Source organism: Condylura cristata, unplaced genomic scaffold, assembly GCF_000260355.1.
Source record: "Condylura cristata isolate star-nosed mole 26May11 unplaced genomic scaffold, ConCri1.0 scaffold00003, whole genome shotgun sequence".
Lineage (NCBI taxonomy): Eukaryota > Metazoa > Chordata > Mammalia > Eulipotyphla > Talpidae > Condylura > Condylura cristata.
In genome coordinates, this window is record NW_004567104.1 from 24,560,115 (window position 1) to 24,580,995 (window position 20,881).

The window sequence follows — 20,881 nt, forward strand, 5'->3', positions numbered from 1 at the left end:
CCCCCCTTTGCATTTGTCAGCAGTGTATTTCAGTGGCTCTGTCTGTTCTGTTCCCTATTCTGTCTCTGGTGAATCCTCACCCCCCAAACCTCTGGCCTGTACCCCAGTTCTATATGCATAAATAAATAAATCTTTAAAAATAAGTTTGTTCTAAGATTTATTTATTTGTGCATATAGAACTGGGGTACAGGCCAGAGAGCAGGTGTGGTGAGAGGACTCACCAGAGACAGAGCGGGGAGCAGAACAGGCCGACTGACGAAGTATACTGCTGAGGGGAGCAGTGGGCGGGTCATGAGAGGGCTGCCTCACATGCGTCACTTCCAGGGCGGGGATTGAATGCATACTGAAGTGGCTTTAGCTTCTTAGTACTGTGCTTTAACCTGCTGTGCCACCAGGGAGGCCCCTAAAAATAAATTAAAAAAAAAAAATTATTTCCCAAGGGCATTGCAACTGAGATGGAAAAATGTACAAAAATATGTAAGAATGAACTAATATAATATTTTTTTTAAAAAATCATTATTTCACCTCTTATTTTATAAATGGGAAAGTTGAAGCGATATGTGATGAAACAACTTGGCCAAGGTCAGAAGAAATGGAGTACTTTCAATAAAGAATGTTTTATATTCAGGTCATCTGTATTTGCCAATAGTAGGGAATAAAGCCAAACACTTTAACTCCAATTAACAATTCTATAATTAATTAGTAAAATGATCTTCCCTTCAAGTTTCACGTTTTGTAGAACAAGCTGTTTGATTTGGCTGGGGCTCAGGTCGGCGTGTTTATGAATTTCACAATTCACAGATGTTAGACACTCTGAGGCTAAGTAAGGGAAGAGAATGTCAAGTTTTAAATAGCTTCTCTCTCCTCTCCTGGCTGAAGCAATAAATAAAATATTTTTATGAAACACATTTTGAACCAGAATTTATTTTTATAAGGAAATGTCAAATTTCTCAGAAAAGGACATGTGATTGTCTCACAACTTTGACAACTAGTGATGTCACCAATTCACAGGTGATCTGTGATTAGTGGCTGAGTGGAAGATGTGAACTTACACTTGTGACACTCAAGCACATAAACTTGTGCTTCTGCCCCTCTATTGAAGTCTATTTCAATTTAGCTGCTGAATCATATTTCATTGAATTCCCAAATTCATAAATCAAGGATAGTTTTACAGCCTGCATTCATAAAGGGAATAAATAATTCTGCATGTTTTAAATTTTCCTTGATATTATATCCATTTTGGATAAATCAATATATTATAGTTTTACTCCAAAGTAGATCATGTCAAAGCAAAACCAAAAGGAGCAAAAATAGTAACACAAATAAGAAAATGAGACAGACTGATAGAGATTGAATAAATTCTAGTGTTATTAGTAAGCTAACAATTTGAAATAATTTTGTAAGCTTCAAAACAATGTAAAATAACATATTATTTTCTAGTCAGACCACTAAAAAGTTGTTATGAATGGAAATCTCTTTCTCTTGGTTGAGATGGAGAGTGAGTTCTAGGTTAAATATAATCAAGGAATTTCCCTGTCTTTGCTATTTGAGATTGTGACCACAACAGGCGGTTGGCTGAAAGGGAGAATGATGGGGGGGGCGGGGGGGGGTTAGGGGGGGTGGAGATGAAAAAAAAAAAAAACTTCCTAAGCAACTCTGTAAAACTTTAGCTCCAGGAGCAGTTACAGAAGTCCTCAGATCAGTATGCAGATACAAGAAGACATTAATTACTGTATTCGGGTTAATACTCATCATCTCAATTCTGTGACAAAAGTCCAGGTTGCTGAAATTAAACTCTGATGCCATTCATGCCAGCATCCAATAACCAGAGAGAGGCAGAAGTTTAGAGATGCTTCCAAGTTGCCAACAAATGTGGCCACTATACGTCAAGGATTCTAAAGCCGTGGTGGAAGGGGAGCAACTTCAGAGAGGATGCCCAGCTGGTAAGAAACCACTGTTTCTGATGTTCTAGTCACTTGATGAATCTCATTGGCTAACATCAAAAAATGCTCCGCCTCTTTGCAAATGTGTGTGAAGTGGGGAAGTGTCTAATCTTCTATGTCTGATAGCATTTGACCCTATCGCTTTTAGCCTCCTGACTTCCTATCCTTGTATACACAGGTATATGTGTATATGTTATATTATTAGTCTCCATTTATCGATATCAAAGAGAGTTGAAGGAAATGAATTTTGAAACTTCACGGTGTGCTACCCTACAGTACTGTCCCGACCCGTACATCCAGCGGTGAGTTAAACGTGACGTAACTTCTATCAAAACTTAACTGGATTGCCTTGTGTAGCATGAGTGTTTCTGTTGTGTACAAAAAGGAAACCTTCCTTGTGTTTGAGCACAGTGTTGTTATTTGGACTTTCTGTGGACTTGAAGTAGTTGTGGGCATCTTTTCTAATTTTTCTTTTTAAATTCATGCCTGGATGTACAAAGTGACAAAGTTTGAAGGCAGTCTTCCATGGTTTCTTAAAATATCATCACACCATCTGATTTTTTAAAAAATATTTTATTTGCCTTGTTTAGAACTCACCCACCCAGGGAGAAACGTCATTGGGCAGGACCATAATAACCTGGGGGTGATCTTCAAGTCAAAATAAATGCAGAATAATTTTGATTTATACATTAAAAATAGATAAATAGCCATTGTTATGCCAAACAGATTGTGACTTGTCATTTTGGCTCTGAGGAATGTTTTCTCCTTGATTTGTTTCATAACAAACATCATCTTTTGACAAATCTGACTTTAAAAACCTATGATTAGCCTGAATTTTATTTGTGTTTATAGAAAGGAACATTTGCCTAGTACTGAGAAGGAATATTAGTGAGCATGCACGATGTGTGTGTATGTGTTTCAAATTAGAGTTTGCTATTTTTAAACTGGTAAGTGAAATCTGAACAGTGTTTTTCCCGTCATAAAGTTATGGGAGATATTTAAGTCGTATGGAGCAGTGTGATGTTGTTAATTTAACAGCATGATATTTGATGTTGGAATTTCATACTTTATTTGATAAGACTAATGAGAGAGGTTCTCTGAGTGCTGAAACAGTTGGGGCTCCAAAGGGGTTAACTTGTCATTCACCACCTGTGGTTGTTGGAGTCTGACCCCAGAAGTAGAGTGGGTCCTTGGGGCAGGGCTCAGTTTCTGGTGCTTTGCCTAGGGAATTATGGATGATACATGATCTTTTTCATTAATATGATTTGTCACCACATAGAACATTAATGAGGGCAATGCAGATTTTGCTTCTCTTCCTGTGAGGTTTATGATAGGCTGTTTGGAAAAAAAAAAAAAAAAGAGGAAATGTAAGATTGAATGGTAAGTGAAATGTGGAGAGAAAAAAGAGAGGGAGGAGGGGAAAGAGAGAGAAAGCAAGTTTTGTTCTTACAGGTAGAAGGGGAATATGAATAGTGATCTGAGTCCTGTCCTGCTGTCTGCGATGAGCAATAATTATTAACAAAAGTATATGGCTGAGAGTTTACTGTTCTTGCATAAGTTGAAAATTAGATTTAGCTGAAGCTGGGAATTGGGTCCATAAAGTTCAAAACACCAGACATTTTCCAGTTCTCCAAATTTCTTATAACACAAAATAGCTTTGAAATAATATTTCTATGAACATAATTCTTATGAAACAGTAGCTATGTGATGCCTCCTTTGAGGCTCTCTCTCCTAAAGTACTTGGCTCTGTGTCAGCTTTAGAAGAAGCTTACTTCTATTGATTAGCAAGGCACACATGACCCCTGTGTCCCTCCAGAGCCATGACTAGTGATTGATGAGAGAAGACAGTAAATACCAATACATGAGGAAACTGCCTCTCATGTTGTCTCAACAAATCATTAAACCATGGTGCAAATGTCATGTATATTTTAACAGACTGTGAAATTCCAAGTAATAATGATTTTAAAAAATAACTTTAGATTTTGCAGGAATTTACTATGCTTTCATCGTGGCTGAATGTCATTTTTGGGGAAAGAAGGGAAGAATGTTGGGGAGCTGCTATGAGACTGTGGCATAAGGCTTTCAGGAAACTTTTGTTTGGCTGCATTAGGCAAGATTATGTCCTTTCCATGTGTAATAAAAACTTAATTGGCAAAAAAGAATAGAAAAACCATTTGAGCATCTACCTGGTATAAGGTATAGAATTATGAAACAGTAAGATATGACTGTAATGTAATTCCAGAGTACTTGTATACTTAAAAATGGATCAATATTGTTTCTTTACTTAATGGTTTACCCACATATAATAAGGGCTAAATACTTACTATTCTTTCTTATATACTTAGTGAGTAAATGAGCAAATTAATAAGTGTAGTATTACTATAAGAAAGCTATGATACTGTATATTGTTAATGCAAGAATCAAACAATATTCTCTTTGTTGCTTAATGAGTGAGTGGATTTGAGTTGGTTTTTCTAAGCAGTCAGTGCTTGTAGCTCTCAGTTTACAAGATCTATTTTAAGAAAGACCAAATTTAGTCATTCTATATTCATAGTCTTCTACATAGTTAAATTTGTCTTTTTCCTGACCTCGTCTTTAGAAAGGAAATATGAAGGGGAATTTTCAGAAAAGGAAAGAACAAGCTATCATTATTTTTAACTCCAAGCTACCTTAATGCATTCATTTCATTCATCACAGAAAAGAATCAAATAGAGATGCTATCATTAGCTATTGCTTTATGTTAATGCCACCCCCATTCCAAAGGACCATACATTTCAAAGTACTATGATGATCATTTTCAGAGCAAAAATTGAGAGTTCACCCTTTGTTTTTGTCTTTACATCTGGACATATTGACATACTATTATACATAAGGTTTGCTCTGATGCTGAGATAATTTAGTCTTTGCACAAACCTTTCTGAGAATCAAAAGAACTGTTGCACTCTAGAGCTTAGATTTTTCCTTTTGATGAAATTGGCCATTTCAAAGAGAAAGTTATCATGTCACCTTGTTGTTAACATAATTTTAAATAAATATTCACAAAAGCTATACATCAGAGATGAGTCAGTATTACCCTACAATTGAGAAGTATACATGACACAGTTTGTTTTTTTATATTTTACCAGGCTAATAGACAAAATGAATCCAGAATTTAATCTTGTTACAATAATTCAGAAGCAAAATCTTGGTTTATTTATTGTGTTATAATTTTGGCCTTCCTGTATTATTTTGATTTAGAATTGCCGGGTAGATATTAAAACAGATTTTTAACCAAGTAATTCCAATAAAGTAAGTTCTTTTAAAACATCACATTTAAAATAGAAAAGAATTTAAAGTGGATAAATATACATCAAGATTAAATTTTAAAGTAATGTGGTGAGGGCTAGAAAAAAAGGAAAAGTAAGTGTAATACAATCTGAACAATTTGTTAAATGGTTTTGTATTGTTATTATTATTATTATTTTAGATACCCTCTGCTCAAAAGAAACATCAAACTCTTAAAATACTGTAAGGATGAGTAAGAAGTATTTCTTGTGTAAATGGCATATTGATTGTGGACTTTATGTTTCTCTAGCTTAAAGGTCCTCTATATTAACTGTGCTTTCTAAATATATCCCAAAAGGAAAGGTGGTGATCAGGATTTTATAGTGAAACATCATTTTGTTTGTCAGTTTAAATTTCAAAAAGGCGGGAGTAGTTGTTTTTCCATTTGCCTCTCCACATCTGTAGTCCATCCTTTTCAGTCTTGCTCTGTACTCCAGGAAGATGATTCTGAATTGCCCTACCCATTCCTCTCTCTTCTGGCTTCTTTTTTAGTTCACAGTGGGAACCTCTAACAGGAGCTAGAAGGGCACAAGGAGTGAAGTTGAGATAATTGTGTCCCTGGCCACCTCCCTTCTGTCTTCTCTACTAAAAACTGCATGTCTCACCAGAGATATTCTTGCAACAGATTCAGATCTCATGAGTTCAAGGGACTGTTCCTTACTCTCCCATTACTTCAGACTTAGGGATTGTAACCATTTCCAGTCATTGTGAATTGTAAATAATCACACCAAAATCCCTAATCTCTAGATAAATAGCTCTTCAGTTAAACTCTCTTCAAATTGCCCTTGTCTCATGTTCTCATTGTTTTAGCCATGATCATGATAAATGCAATTTAAACACACACACACACACACACACACACAAATCCACAATATCGTTTGTGTTTGTATGGATGCATACATACAAATCCATAATGATATGTAATAGTATAATTTCTGATATGGGTAAAGGTTGCACCCAAACATTTCAAGGAATAAACCAATTTAATGAGAATAATCTATTAATTTTAGTCATTTACATAAGTAGTTAGTCTCTGTGACTAAAAGAAACATGTCCAACTATTTCTGTCTGCATATTTGAAATTAAGTAAGGCAGAAAGCAGGAAGAATTGGTTTATGAAGAAATATCAAGATACATTTTATCACCTGAGACAAATGCATCCACTAGTTATAACCAAGGAAAAAAAGTCTTCAAACCCTTTCTAGGTTCCAAAAGATCTTTATGATATCTTTTAGTTAGGTCAAAGTATGATGCTATAATTCTGTATGCTGATCCTGAGCTATGAGTATATTAAATGATGGAGAGACATGTATGGAAGTGTTTGTTGAGTGTGCCAAAGACTCGTCATGATGCCTGGATTGTAGACTTAACTTCATCATTAACTGATTATGTGACCTTCATGAAACCACTTAAGCTATCAGTTTTCTCACAGGAAATTGGGCATAACAAATTCTGATCTACTGTTCATAACTAAAGCTGAGAATTAAATAAGAACCCAATTAAACTCTGAGTTGCACCCTCTTAATGCACTGCTTAGGTCTGCAATTGTATGTCTAGCATCCCAGTGGGTTGAGGTTCTTTTCCAGGAACCCCAGGGACAGTTAAGTTCCATTTCCTGATATCATCGTTAAGTTAAGAACAAATATCAGTGTGGTTCTTGCTTTAGAATTGAGAAATCAATCCCGAAGGGATTAAATGATTTGCCCAAGATCACACAGTTCTACAAATGTGGAACAGAATAAAGTCTAGGATGTGGCTCCCAGTTCAATGCTATTTGTACTATAAAACAAAACATTTTATTATATTAGTATAGACCTTTACCATTAAATAAGTATTCTCTATTACATTATGTATTTGGTCCACCTGGGAGGTGGGCGGTTGGCCTATAAGAAGAGCCTCACCCTAATACAGAAGCTGCAGATATTATATTATATGACTTGGGAATTAAGATTGCAGATGGAATTAAAGATACTAATCAGCTCATATTATGATAGGTAGATGTCTTGGATTATCTACAAGTAATCCAAGAATCCTTAAAAGTGACAGTGGACAGTAGAAGAAGAGTCAGAGTGATGTGATATGAGGAAAGACTCCACAAGTTTGGAGGAAAAAGGTCATAAGCCAAGGAAGGCTGGCATCCCATAGAAATAGAAAAGGTAGGAAATGGATTTTCCTTTATACCCTCTGAAAGGACCTGAGCTCCACAAATACCTTGGTTTCTTTCAACCCAATTAAACCTGTATCAGGGTTCTCACCTACAGATATGTAAGATAACACATTTGTATTGGTCTAAACCTCAAAATCTGTGGTAACTTGTTATAACAACAATAGGGAGAAATTCATCAGGTATAGGATTTTTATCCCCCTATTTTTATAAACGTGATAACTATAACTACTTTTTGCTTTGATTTGTTTGCTTACAGTACTCCAAAAACGGAATTATTTATTTTTGCTTCTGAGTAGGAACGGTAGATATTATGAGTAAGATATGATTCTACACTTCAGTAAATTCAACATAGTACTACATGTTTAGATATAATATAAAGAAATATGAGAAAGGGTAGAAGGTTACAAGTTTTGCTGCTGGGGACAGCAATATAACAATCCACCCTTGAGACAACTGATAAGAGGAGTGATTTTTGTCAGTAGTATGAAAGTTCCTCAAAATATTTTCCATCTATGTGTGTTTTACACTTAGGTGTTGCTCTGAAACTGTGCTACCCAAAGCTAGATTCAGAGAGCTCAGGATTAGACAAACTCACTTCTAATGTTGCAGAAATTCAGAGAGATGCAACATCAACATCCTGACACTGGAATTTGATAAACTGAACCCTGGATTTGTATTATAAACAAAAGATAATAATAATTTCAATTCAAATAGTTCTTAGGCCACTCTTGAAGAGACAGTCTAGACCTCTGGTGTGATGAAGTTCCCAATAAATTTTAGGTTTGAGATTACATTAATACTGCCATTTGAAAACTGAAGATGAGGAGAAGAATCACAAAATTAGCATTATTATATAGCATTTCAGATGTTGCAAATTTTAAGAGTCTCTATAGACACTAAGACAAGCTTGGACCCAGGCTCCTCTATTTCATAAAAAAGGTGCCCTGTGATATGAACCAAAGACACATACCTTCCCCAAGAAGAGACTTCATGTTCTCACTTTACTTAAAAGCCAAATGGAGTGTGAGATTAAAGTGGCAATTTTCAATCTCTGTTTCAAGTCAAGAAAGCCAAGCTTCTGATTAGCTGTTTTGCAGCTTAAATTTGTCCTGACAGGGTTTCTATCTCCTTTAAAGAACTTCCCCAAACACTAGTCCTCAAGCAACAAGTGATGGATGGTTAAACCACTGTAATTACGATCAAAGTCCAAAGCCTGCATTCTGTGTAATTATGCACTTCCAAACCTCTGAAAGTCACTTTGTTCCATCTAAAATAGGATGAGAAATGGACATGGGTGATGGGTACTTATTGGTTAGTCAAGGTTTTGGAGATGACAGTTATTAACATTTCTGTTTTACCTCAAGCCATAATATTTAAGGGATATTTTTGATGAAGAAAATTAATTATCAATCTACTCTTATTGTTGGTTTTCCATTCTCCATGTATGAAACTTTCCTTTTATTATGAATTAGACTCTTTGAAGTTCAGAATGAAATTGTTTAGCTTAGAAAAAGAAATGTGAAAAACTCAGTCCCCTTAGCACTTATAAATTCCCAGTGCCTTTGTGTCAAATAAGCAAATTTAATTGGTCAAGTTGAACAGCAAACATCCATTCTCATGTGCCATTAACTCAGGCAGCACTCAGAATTGAGGGTAATAGCAACATAATAGTAGTGTTAAAACTGATAAAACATTTTGAGTCAGACACACAAAATTAGAAAGTGGTGTGATAATCAGTTCCATGTGGACCTCAATTAGATTTAAATGTGAACATTTTTTAAAAGATGATGCTATTGACAGAAACAAATAACAATATATTAGATAAAAAAAAATTTGGTAGGATTTGGGAGGTTAGCATTTGGATCTGGGAATGCTATCACTATTAATTTACATGGGACTTCTTTGTTGACATTCTGAACCCCTCAAAAATACCTACCAAATCACACAAATAGGTCTATTCTATTTTTCAGAGGGTGGGGATTCCCTGTTTTTATACTTTCATATTGTTTATTGTGTTTCACTTTCTGTCTGCCCCCATAATGTCCTTATATTACATCGAGGTGATAATTTTTAGAAGTTCCTTTGAAATACCAGATTTTAAGTATTCACTAACTCACTGGAAATTTTTCTTTCTTCTTCATTTCTTTTTCCTGGTTCAGTGAAGTTTGAATTTTATTCTTGAACTTAGCAGTGTCATTTAATTGTTAACAAAACAAATAATTACAGTATATAAATGAGAAAAGTATTTCTTCCAACTCTTCCATGACACCGCACCCCATGCTAAGGGAAAAAAATGGCACTAACATATCTGTTTCCTTTGTATCTTTTTCTTTCCAATACTTTCATTATCTCAGGCAATGAATGAAAACTTTCTGCTTAATAGGATTTTCAAACTAAATCATGAACCATCAAGATTTCTAGTAAAAATGAATTTTCCAGCCTATTAATTGATACTATCTCAGATGATAATTTGTTGCACCTGCATGAGCTATTAGTGTCCTAAGAGGCTGAGTGACTCTGAGATTTCTTTACTGAAACTTGAAATATTAATGAGTGAATTACCTTCAAGTTAATGCTGGTGTGAATGCAGGCATTATAGATATTGTATTTATACTCACATGTTGTGTTTAGTCTTGTGTGGAGTCGCATCTTCCCAATAAGCAAAGTTCTTCAGTGCTGGAGTGTCTGTAAATACTCTTCTGGGTCCTTTTATCTAGTATTTGAGGTTTGATGTTATTTTCCTACATCAAATTAGTATATGAATTTACTTTTATCTTTAAATCTTTAACAGACTAAGACATTTTCTTCTGTATTTTTCACCCTTCCTTCTCTCTTTCTTTTATAAGAGCTTTTATTCTTTTCTTTCTGGAGAGAATCCTAGTGTTACCATGATTTAAAAATTAATTTTTTTTAAACAAAGGGTTGTCTTTGTTTTGTGGGGCAGGAAGAATATTCCTGAAAAAGTGAGAAGAATCACAAATCAATTATTTAAAGTCAGTCCAAACTTTGCTAAACACAAGTGACAGGAACGTATCAATAATAATAATAATAATAGTAATAGTAAAGTGTGATTTTGGGGTTTAGTGGTTTTTGTGTTTGTTTGTTTTTAGTATACAGTTTATCTAGGATACTAAAGTTGTTACATACCTCTTTAAAAAGCTTTGTAATGGGGCCCTCCCTGGTGGCGCAGCGGGTTAAAGCACAGCACTGAGAATCTGAAGCCACTTCCGTATGAGTTCGATTCCCGCCCACATGGCGAGCCAGACCTCTCCTGACCCGCCCGCTGCTCCCCTCAGCAGTGCACTTCGTCGATCTGCCTGTTCTGCTCCCCACTCTGTCGAGACCACATGGCGAGCCAGACCTCTCCTGGCCCGCCCACTGCTTCCCTCAGCAGTGCACTTCGTCGCAGTGTACTTCGTCGATCTGCCTGTTCTGCTCCCCACTCTGTCTCTGGTGAAGCCTCTCACCGCCCCTGAGCCTCTGGCCTGTACCCCAGCTCTGTATGAATAAATAAATAAATCTTTAAAAAAAAAAAAAGCTTTGTAATGGACCTAATATTTAAATAAATTGCTAAATTTTGTTGGTTGGACTGACAAGGAAAAATAGAAAATGATAATACCTTAAATAGTTTAAACCCTTGTAAACAACTATTCTGTAATGTTTCATAAATATTTAATGAATACTAGATGCTATTTACAGGATAGGAAATTTAAAAATTCTAAAGTTTTACAGTTCTGTTTTTACTATATCTGGTTTTAAAATCATCTGAATTAACTGAAATGAAAGGAGTCCTTTGACGTTCAGCTAGAAATATTAATACCAGAACAATTAATAGTATTCTTAGAGGAAGAAGAGGGGTTCAGTGAAGTGTGATAGAGTCAGGGTGTCTTGGTGGTGGATGTGGTATAACATACATCTGAAGGAGTATGATCCAGTGCCTCTGAATCATGCAATGTTGTAAAGTAATGTCACCTTGAAAAAAAATAATTTATATTAAGACAAATGTACTTGTACTTGATGTTGATGATAAAAATTAATCTTAGGTTGGCCCTCCCTAGTGGCAAAGTGGGCTGAAGCTCAGCACGGCAAGCAAGCTGCAGTCACTTCCGTGAGAGTTCCACTCATGCCGCGGAGGTGACCCACATGGTGTGGCAGACCTCTTCTGTCTCCCCCGCTGCTCCCCTCAGCAGTGTACTTCCTCAGTTTGCCTGTTCTGTTCCCCACTCTGTCTCTGGTGAATTCTCTCACCTCCCTTGCTCCTCTGGCCTGTACCCCAGTCTGTATGCATAAATAAATAAAACTTAAAATATATTCTTAGGCAATATGCACATTCTCAATGAGGCCAGCAAAGGAAAGGAAGAAAAAAGGATGTATCACATGGTATTCATGATTTTTTTATACATAAGCATTATAATCATAAAATAATTCCAATACTTTACTAATTAGATGTTACACTCTTAACAACTGTTCATTTGTCATTTATTTTTGCAATTATATAAATAAATATTAAAGAATCTTACTTCAGTGTATCTTAATATACTTACCATTTCCCTTAGTGAGCATATAAGTTGCTCATTTTTTTTTTAAAGATTTATTTACTTATGCATACAGAACCGGGGTACAGGGCAGAGGTGCAGAGGCAGTGAGAGGATTCACCAGAGACAGAGTGGGGAGCAGAACAAGCAGATCAACGAAGTACACTGCTGAGGGGAGCAGCTGTGAGACAGAAGAGGTCTGTCGTGCCATGTGGGTCACCTGCCCAGCTGAGGATAGAACTTGGCTGAAGCAGCTGTGCCTAGCTTCACAGTGCTGTGCTTTAACCTGTTGCACCACCAGGGAGGTCCATCATTACTTTAATCATAAATGTTAGGTTATTTCCTGATATCATACAATTGAAACAAATATTTAATGAAATGTACATACAAATATTATGTATTTTATTTTCATTTTCTCATATAATGCCTTTTGTTTGGTTAAGTAATAGCTCCAGTTTGCAGATGAGGAAATCAAGGCCCAGAGAGGTAATTAATTTTTATCATTGTCACTTAACTAGTAAGTGAAGGATCACTATATATACTCATTCTCATCTAAGTCAGAACTTGAAGCCAGGATTAATACTACCTGATTCAAAAACTTTGCTTTCCCCCACATAATTTGGGGTACCTTAGAAGGTAGAGGATTGGTAAACAAAATGTTATATGATTTTTCAACTTTTTGGAAAAGTTACTAGTTAAAACATTATTGTTCAAAATAAATGTCAATATATTTTGCTAGTGTTCTAGTTTTGCATGTTAATATTTTTTGCTTGTTTAATAGATGTAAGATGGCATGTTTTAATTATCACTTTTTTGTTAACTAGGGCAACTACAAATTATTAATTTCAAAACAGCTCAACTTTTATCCTGCCTTTTAAGAAAATGAGGAGCGAACATAAATAGCTAAACATCTAGTATTCCTTGAATTCTTAGTATGTGTGAGCAACTGTTTTACTGTTCTTTATATACTTAATTTTACACAATTTATCTTCAAACTACCTTAAGGGCTATTTAGCAGTTTTGTCAACTGTTAACGGACATATAACATGTGAGCCTTGATTTATATGACTTGGTTCAAATTTTCTCTTTCAATTGTAGATCGATAATTGCATAAGCAGTTTAAGATAGCATCTGGCATATAGCAAGCACTGTATAGCTACTATTTTTTTAAAAGATATATTTATTTGTGTGTATAAAACTGGGATACAGGCAGAGGTGCAGGGGTGGTGTGAGGATTCACCAGAGACAGAGTGGGGAGCAGAACAGGCAGATCGACGAAGTACACTGCTGAGGGGAGCTGCGGGTAGGTCAGGAGAGGTCTGCTGCACCATGTGGATCACCTCTGGGGCTGGCAGGTATCAAACTCATGCTGAGGTGGTTTTTAGCTTCTTAGTGCTGTGCTTTAGCCCACTGTGTCACCAGGAAGGGCCCTGTATAGCTACTATTTTATCCTTATTGTACAGATGAAATTGAATCACAGAAAAGTTATGTAACCTGCCCAGTTAGACATTGGTGGACATAGATAGGGTCTTGATTTCTAATTCTTTTAAATGGCCAAGGCTATCATAAACTGTCAGATTCTACAAAGGACTGATTTTAAAGTATAAACAAAACTTATAGTAGAGAACCTTAAAACTAATTATTTAGCATGCTAAAACCAACATTAATTAAAGGAGGGAAAGTGTTACCAAATATCATCTTCTTCACTAACATAATATTGGGAAGTCAAATTTGAAGGCAGTCTAGTCTTACTCTGGAAATGAATACATTTTAGTTAGAATAACTAGGACCTTCTATGTAAGGATTCAGTTTTGATAGTGGATATTGCCCATTATGGAAGATTGAGACCACTTAACTCTTAACTCCTTTCTTTGTTATGACTTCTTCTTTTTATTTATTTATTTATTTATTTTTGCTTTTGCTTTTGATTCCTTAATTTGTTAGCTGGAATTTTCTAATTTAGATAAGATCTTTTTACACAAATATATTTTCAACCATATGCAGATTAAACAAATTTTTCCTCTCTTTTCCACTCTACTAATGTAATATTTTTCCCACTGTATTACTTTGATGTGACTCCATATTTTGAGAAAACATTTCCTCTCCTCTTCATTTTTTTACCTTTTTTTTCTTTTAGTCGTCTGCTAATTTATCTTAAATAAAAACTTCTACGCATACAAACTTACATTTAGAAGGCCACAAAATGATGCTTTCATTTATCTTATGAAGATATATGACTTCATTTATTTTTTGACAGTTATTTTCATATTATTGTTTTAACCATTCATGATCATTCAACAATCTCATGTCTTCTGAAATCTCTGCCATTGAAATAATTTGTTGAACCTCAAGATCAAACCTCAAGATCAAACACTTATTTGGAGATTTTTCTTTGCAAGTAGACTCCATTTTCTGCTTTATTTTTGACAACCCCTTGTTAACTTCACTGCCCTTTTGATAACCTGCTTATAATGTAGTCTCACTGTTCCTTGACTTCCTCAACTTGAGGAGTTTGCAATTCCACTCCATTCCAGTTACCAAACCATAAAACTGTGTTCTGACTTACTCATTACCTGAGGTTATTCCAGTCCCATATCTTATCATTCTTACTTATCATGCTTTTCTGATCAAGAACAATTGTCCACCTATCTCTTACCCCAACCTGAACTCACTGTCACTACTCAAAGCGAAGTTTATGGAATAATACAGAACTGGAAACTCTTATCAGTCCTCCTAAATGAGTGTGTGCATTTTAAATAAGAACTAAGAGGATTTGTGAACACATTTAATTTGAGAAGCATCACTCTAACTCTGTATTTCTTTAGGATAATTCTGTCAACACAATAATTATACCACCTGGAAATGTGTCATACATACACATTCTCAGGCCCTGCCTAAGCCTTACTGAATGAAAACCAGAGTAGTGGCCCAGCAATCTGTATTTTAACAAACTTCAGGGGATGCACACTACAGCTTGGGAATCTGCCTATTCAAAAGAAGTGATTGTCTCATATATTTTCTTACTCCCTATTGTTTATAGTAAGACCTTGCAAATGCACAGTAAGTAAATATGAATCAGTGAATGAGTAGATGAGTAAATGTAGCTTTTGCTTGTCATTGCAAATGTGTTATTTGCCATGAAACATTTAAAAATCTCTCCAGGTTTGTATTTACTTATTTAATGACTAAACTCTTAATTATTTCTGAATATACACACTGAATCCTGAATATACTTAGTATTCAATAATTACATGTTTAATTAGATGAAATATTTTTTATTCTATACTGTTATACTTTTGTGCTGTCCTTCTCACTCCTTATCCACCTTCTCTTGAAACATTGAAACAAATGAAGGACCAAATAGAAGACATAAGGCAGGAAATAATCCTCCCTATTAGAGTATGTCTCCTTATAACAATAGAAATAAACCATTAAAAAATTTAAAGTGAGAAAAGCAGCTGAATCTAATTTGAAAATAGATGTGGTTGCTGGCCACACCCATAATTTATTCCCTGACAAAATGACTTTGGTTGCCTGTCAAGCCATGTGAGAATGTGTGCAGTACAAACACTCACGGAACCCAAAGGCAGCTTGTGTCTGAAATAGGTTTTGCTAATCACAAGGGAGTGACATGGCTCTCACTGCCCAAAGAATTCTGTTATGTTTCAACCAATGAGAATGTTGAAGTGAAACTGTCAGGCTGGGTAATGAATGCTCTCTTGGCAGGAGTACCTCATGGATCCTTTTCATTGAACAGGGGCAGACTATAAATAATAGCATTTGTCTAGCACTTTGTCACTTCCAAGAACTCCAGAAGTCCTGACAAATAGACACTAATGTTCTTTGCCAGCTTGCAGGTGGATAATTTTTAATATACAAAGAGAAAGGTCACTGTGACCAGATAGCAATCCAAAGACTGAAGTGGTCCTTCAGTTGAAGATTTAGGCTGAAAATGACACTTGCAGCATTCTTTCCTTCATTAGTCATGCCCTGAAAATTAAGTCTTCACTGTGTAAGACAATGACTAATTCATATGTCCAAGTTCTGTGATAAGTACTTGACCAAAGTAATTAAATTTGACCTGTAATCAGATTTCCACAGCCTCCCTCTAAGGAGATCCAACTCAACATGTTCTCCTCTGGTACCTTCCAAGTCACATGCTATGACTGGTAGAGAGGGCCCACTGATTGCCTTTGCCTCGAAAGTCTTTTAAACTCCACACGGTTGTTCTCAGAAAAGCGGCATTCCTTTTGCAGGTTTCCTCATCCTAAACACAGCTGCCTAGTCATGTATGCATGGCCCTCCCAGGAGGGCAGAAGCCAAGTGAATCATTTTTAGAAAAGTCCTCTGCCTTCCCTAGCTACCTAGCAGATACCAAAAATAGGATCTTAGTACAAAAATCAGAGTACCAAACAACATGCAGAAGTTTAAAGATATATGCCATGTATTTCTTCGCAATGGACATGGTGTTTCTTTTTAAAAAAATCAGTATTAAGAAAGCTTAGGAGAGTCCACTGCATTACTGCATTCAAAATTAAAACTATCTATGGATTTCTGCATGGAAAATTTAAATGGCTAATTTCAAAGGTTTTTAATAATACTTTTTTTTTTTAAAGATTTATTTATTTGTGCATACAGAACTGGGGTACAGGACAGAGATGTGGAGGGTGAGAGGACTCACCAGAGACAGAGCGGGATACAGAACAGGCAGATCAACAAAGTACACTGCTGAGGGGAGCAGCGGGCGGGTCAGGAGAGGTCTGCCACACCATGTGGTCACCTCCGGGGCAGGCGGGAATCGAACTCATGTGGAAGTGGCTTTAGCTTCTCAGTGCTGTGCTTTAACCCGCTGCGCCACCAGGGAGGGCTCCTAATAATACTTTTTTTAAAAAAAAATGACCTATAATCAGATTTGTAGTACCAAGTCAGCTGCTCTAGCGGAAGTAGAGGATTTCTATGATTTTAAGCAAAAACACTTTTATAGTATAGTTTCAATTTTTTAAAAAAAAAATTAAAGAAAAGGAAGAGGAGAGAATAAGAGACTAGAGAAATAAGAAGGAAGAAGGTGATGGGGAGGATGAACAGTACGAAGAGTAAAAAGAGTCTTTCAGTGACAATGTGCTCAAAGTCATCACTTGTTTTTTAATTACAACCTGAACACCTTGTATTCCCACATTCCTAATCCTTAGCTCCTTGCTATGCTGTTTTGTTGTATAACACTTATCACCATCCAAAGTGCTGTTTCATTAACTCATTCATTATGTTTATTGTCACTTACTTATCTCTCTACACTGGAAGTTAAGCTGCATAAGAGCAAGATATTTATCTATTTTATGCTCTGATTTATCCCAGACACCCAGAACAGAGTTAGCATATATGACTTTTCAGTAAATAACTATTGATTGAATTAATTAGTAATATCAATTAATAAAAGCATATAATTATTTATGTTGCTTTCCCAGTGGCTAAGATACATTTTTTATTATTATTAGTGAAAAATTTCTTGAAAATTTAGGAAAAGAGACTTAAATGAACTGCTGAGTGGACAAATCAAGCTTTACAAGCAGTATTCTTATCACTATATTTTATTACCTACCTCATTGTAGATCTAGATATCTTGTTTGTCTAAGGCCTTCATAGTTGTTAAGAGTTTTATCATGTAAAACACTTACACTATAGCATTTGAGCCATAGAGCTACTACTAATTCCATCTTATAGATAAAGAACCTGAATTGTATAAGATGATGTAAATCTGTGTTACAATAATTTAAAAAATCAAAGGAGAAATTGAAGTTTAGAGAGCTAGTAACTGGCTGAATGTGACTTGGATGCTTAACTGAAGGCAAAACAGGGTTAGATACTTGGATTCTGATGAGATAGCCTTTTTTTGTTATTATATATTTCTTTCTTGCAACTGTTTATTTAAAAAATGTATTATGTATATACTAAGCTGCTTTCTAGGCACTAGCAAGCAAAAACTCATCGCTAGTGTCATGTTATTTTTTTCTTTAGCACACAAATAAAGCCATGTTGTGATGAGTGGTGGAAAGTCCCACTAAGAAAATGAGGCAAAATATAGGATATGGGGAGAAAATGGCAAGTTAGAAGTGCTATATTAAATGGCAATGATCATCTAGAAAGTTCTCTCAGATGAGGTCATCTTTGAATAGACATCTAAAGGGAATAAATAAGGAAAGAATTTGGGGATAAAGAGAAATCTAAGCAGGAAATGCAGAGATCAGAGTGGCTAGAACACAGTAAGCAAGAACAGGGAGATAAGAGATGAAATCTTTTTGATCTTTGAGGGATCAAAGCTGTGGAGGTGGGTCTGAAGAGTAACTTTAGCTGTGTTGTGTGAGGACAGACTGCTGAGACTAGGGTCTAGGGGCTAGATGAGAGTCAAGGGTTTTATGGTAGTGTCAAGGATGTATTTTTGAGTGTAACCAGTAGAATTATTGAAGTTTATACAGATACCCCTATTTCAAATTTGACTGCCATCTATAAAAGGATACCTTGTTTTCACAGCAAGGCAGTACCTGAGTGAGTAACATCCAAAGCTGCTTTTCAACATTAAACACTTAACAACCTGATGTGTCAGCCAAGAAATTTTTGGCTAATCAAACATCCCTAGACTGATATATGAAAATTAAGTGAGTGTATTACCTCTTATAAAGAATCATATATCTTTTCCATTGTTTGATAAGCATATTACTCTCCTGCAAACACATTAGAGGGATTGCCGAATTCAATTCAGAATGTTGCTAGATCAATATAATATTGTAGAAAAATGGGTGGCAGGTAAATAATTTGGTAGCTGTATACATCAACCTCTGTATAGTTTACTCTAAAAAATGCACACCTTGAAGGAACCACAGAATCACCCATGTTTCTTGGGACAAATGTACACATGCTAGGGCAGAGCTGGAGACCCAGCCATCAGAATTCACCTCTCTCCTTTCTCCTCAGCCCTGACCAACGATCAACAAATTCTGTACCTCACGCCAAGCACTTTTTCTTTTAGAGGTGTTAGTAAATTTCCCTCCAATTTTGGCCCAAGATCATTGTCTTTGTGACTGTGTAATTGACATCCATTATATTTCTGTTTAATTCACGAAATGTGATGAATCTTTCTCATTTCTGAGTTACTCCAATCATATGTCACTATTATGACCTATCTTACATAGTTCTCCAAACTTCTGCTTAATAGTTATTTCCTAAACTTAGACTTATTGAGCCAAAAAAAAGTATAGTTTTCTTTTCAAATCATGGTACCGGCTGGTCATGGTGGTATCATCATAATGCTCAAATAATCTAATATTCTTTGAACTGACCTAAAACTATATATAATTAGATAAATGGTAGTCAGATTTTTATACGCTATATTAATTTTTAAGCAAAAATTTCTTGACTGTTTAATTTTCTTGAAGTCTTTTGTTCCAAACCATGTTTAATTTATAATAAGTTGCTTGTTTAGTTGCCTATCACCTTTATATATTTTTAATGGATTAAATCTAAATGGATTCTTAGCCTTTGTTATTTTAGTACCAAAAGAGTGTATTAGAAAGGAACATCTTAAGTCTTTCATGTGGTACTTTGTGCCTGTTTGGGGAAGAAATGGTTGAATTTCAGCTCACCTTCTACTAAGGTTGAAGAGATTAAAGAATCAAATGATGATTAGATCCTTTCTTTATGTGTGTTTATATTATTCACACTAAATACTATATACTTAATCCCCCATTTATTTGTGAGACAACTTTAGGCTTACTAGCTAAAGCTGAGGAAGCATAAGAACCATTAATAGCAAAAGATATCTTAGAGTAAAACACCAGTTGAAGTAGCCATTAAACATATGTAATATTTACTTAAGTAAAAGAAAGTTAACAGGTTTTTTTTTAATTTTATTTATTTATTTATTTATTTTTATTTTTTTATATTTAAGTATGACAAAACATAGATCATTAAACTGTAATGTATATGGGGTAAACCTCATTTTCTTTTAAATTCTGTAGGATAGAACTTAGTTTAATTTAGACTCAATTTATGATTATTTTACTTCTGGTCTTGATGTTAAAATAGGGGGAAAAAATCTTGGTATCTAAAAGAGCTGTGAGTCATAGATTTTCACAAAGCAATGTCAAAAGAGGAGGTAAAAATAAATATAATATTTACCCTTTTGCTAGAAATAAAAAACACTGTAATATTAAGACCAAGTATAATTTACCTCGGGTACATATGTTTGGTTAAATTAACTATTAATTAATGGTTAATATCCTCTAGCCTGTTGATATCTGTATACTGGGCATTCATTCTATGTAGACTTGGAAGGTGGTACTCTTTACTTGTGTTTACAAATATCTTTAAGCACCAAAATGACTAAATACTATTTGAAATTTGTGTAATAGTGATCATTGTTAAAAGTATAGAATGGAGTCTGGAGTGATCTGTATGAAGCCAGAGCCATGAGTCCATGCTATTTAAATCTATTTTTACTAGCATAGGAATCAAGACTCTTAGAAAAACATATTTGTAGGAAAAACAAGAGATTTAATTTTAAAGTCTCAGTCCACAAAGATGAGTTGCTACAGATGGAAAAGAATGTCCATTGCAGTTCTAGGCAACTTGAACTATACTATCTAACTCATAATTTGCATGCCCCATTTCACTCTTTCATATCTATTATTTCATTTACTTATGCATTTAGCAAATAATAACTTTCTAGTAAGAGCTAAACACAATATATTGAATAAGAATAATAGATACCATTTCTTGAATAACTTACAATGCTTTTTTTTCATTTATTTATTTATTAAAGATTTATTTATTTATACATACAGAACTGGGGTACAGGCCAGAGGTGCAGGGGCGGTGAGAGGCTTCACCAGAGACAGAGTGGGGAGCAGAACAGGCAGATC

General features: G+C 35.1%; 1 protein-coding gene across 3 annotated transcripts in view; it reads left to right on the plus strand.

The window, feature by feature from the left end:
* Positions 1 to 2,100: 2,100 nt before the first annotated feature.
* Positions 2,101 to 20,881, plus strand: part of TP63 (tumor protein p63) — a 190,778-nt gene continuing 171,997 nt past the window's right edge. Inside the window, exon 1 of one of the 3 annotated variants that reach the window (XM_004675093.1) lies at positions 2,101 to 2,245. In XM_004675093.1, the coding sequence (XP_004675150.1) occupies positions 2,184 to 2,245 (62 nt within the window). In that variant the 5' untranslated portion in view covers positions 2,101 to 2,183. The remainder of the gene's footprint in view (positions 2,246 to 20,881) is intronic. The other 2 variants (XM_004675092.1, XM_004675090.2) reach the window with 2 other exon arrangements.